Raw genomic sequence first — 1,162 nt, 5'->3', positions numbered from 1 at the left:
ACACACACACACACACACGAAAAAAAAAAACAAAAACAAAAGGATAAGTGAATTAATGTAAAATGAGGGAACCCCCCACTACGATGAGCGAGACTGAGCGCTACATAGTGTGGTGTGAGCAGGTTCGAGCGCTTTTCACCCGTGAACCCTGTGGCGCGGTTGAAGATGCAGCGGATAGCAACAATGACGACGCTTACTTCCCGGAGTGCTTCTACATGCGAATGTTGGGAGCTTTAAAGAAATGTGGTGGTGATGGCGTAGCGGTTGAAAGAAGTAGACGGAGCAGCATAAGCAGTGACAGTTGCTTTTCATCCGTCTCTCAACAACGCAACCGCGTCGATGAGGATGTTTTAGCGTCCCGCCTCGCCTCGAAGTTGGAGGCCCATGCCCGAGTTCTCAGCCGCCAGCGCCAGCGCCAGCAGCAAAAGCGGCAGGAGGAGGCGGCAACGGTGCGGCGCACGGTTACGCGACTGCCATTCCGGGATTGCGCCGTGGAAGCGAAGGTTGCTGCAATAAATGAAGATTTGCACGATGCGCTACTTTACGTGCGTCAGCGGAATATGTTGTCAAACCAACTTCGACGCCAACTTGAGGAAACGCGGCGGCTTCTTGTTATGCAAGTGCCTTCGTCATCATAACCAATCGTATTGGCTGTTTTTTTTTTTTAAGCATTGTTCTCCCTGCCACCCGACACCCGCAAAGTGCTATAACTTTTTTGGTCCCCTTTGGAGGCTTGTCGCGAGAGGCTGCTAAAACACTTCGTTTCTCCCATTTATCTTTTTTTTTTTTGGGAAACTGTAGTCAAAAGTCCCCCCAAAATGGAGAGAGTGGGTGGTTGGTGTATGCTCTTATTTTCCCTCATTTGTATATTTGTTTGTTTGGGTGTGTGTGTGTGTGTGATGGGGAGAAGGGTTGTTTGTTGTTTCATGCAATGTCTCGAGATTCCCATGTTTCCTTTATCCACTTTCTTTATGTATATGTATCTGTGTTATGCTCGGTACTCTTATATTACGGAATGTCATTCCACTACCTTATTTCTTTCATTTTCGACGGCGTTGAAGTTCAACCGCAAGGGGAAAAGAAAGAGCGCGACATTGCTGCAATACTACATTTGACTGAAGGATATTTCTGTAGTACGTGGACGAGCCATTCCTGATTCGAG

At 47.7% G+C, this 1,162-nt stretch overlaps 1 pseudogene across 1 annotated transcript; it reads left to right on the top strand.

Annotated features, from left to right (window-relative positions):
* The first annotated feature begins 62 nt into the window (after window positions 1–62).
* Window positions 63–638, top strand: TEOVI_000797200:pseudogene (annotated as a pseudogene). The gene has a single exon. A coding segment is annotated over exon 1 (576 nt).
* The last annotated feature ends 524 nt before the right edge of the window (window positions 639–1,162 follow it).

Source organism: Trypanosoma equiperdum (assembly GCF_001457755.1).
Source record: "Trypanosoma equiperdum strain OVI genome assembly, contig: ctg_1923, whole genome shotgun sequence".
NCBI classification, from domain to species: domain Eukaryota; phylum Euglenozoa; class Kinetoplastea; order Trypanosomatida; family Trypanosomatidae; genus Trypanosoma; species Trypanosoma equiperdum.
The sequence above is the reverse complement of the archived record's forward strand: the minus strand, read 5'-3'. Positions and strand labels throughout refer to the sequence as shown.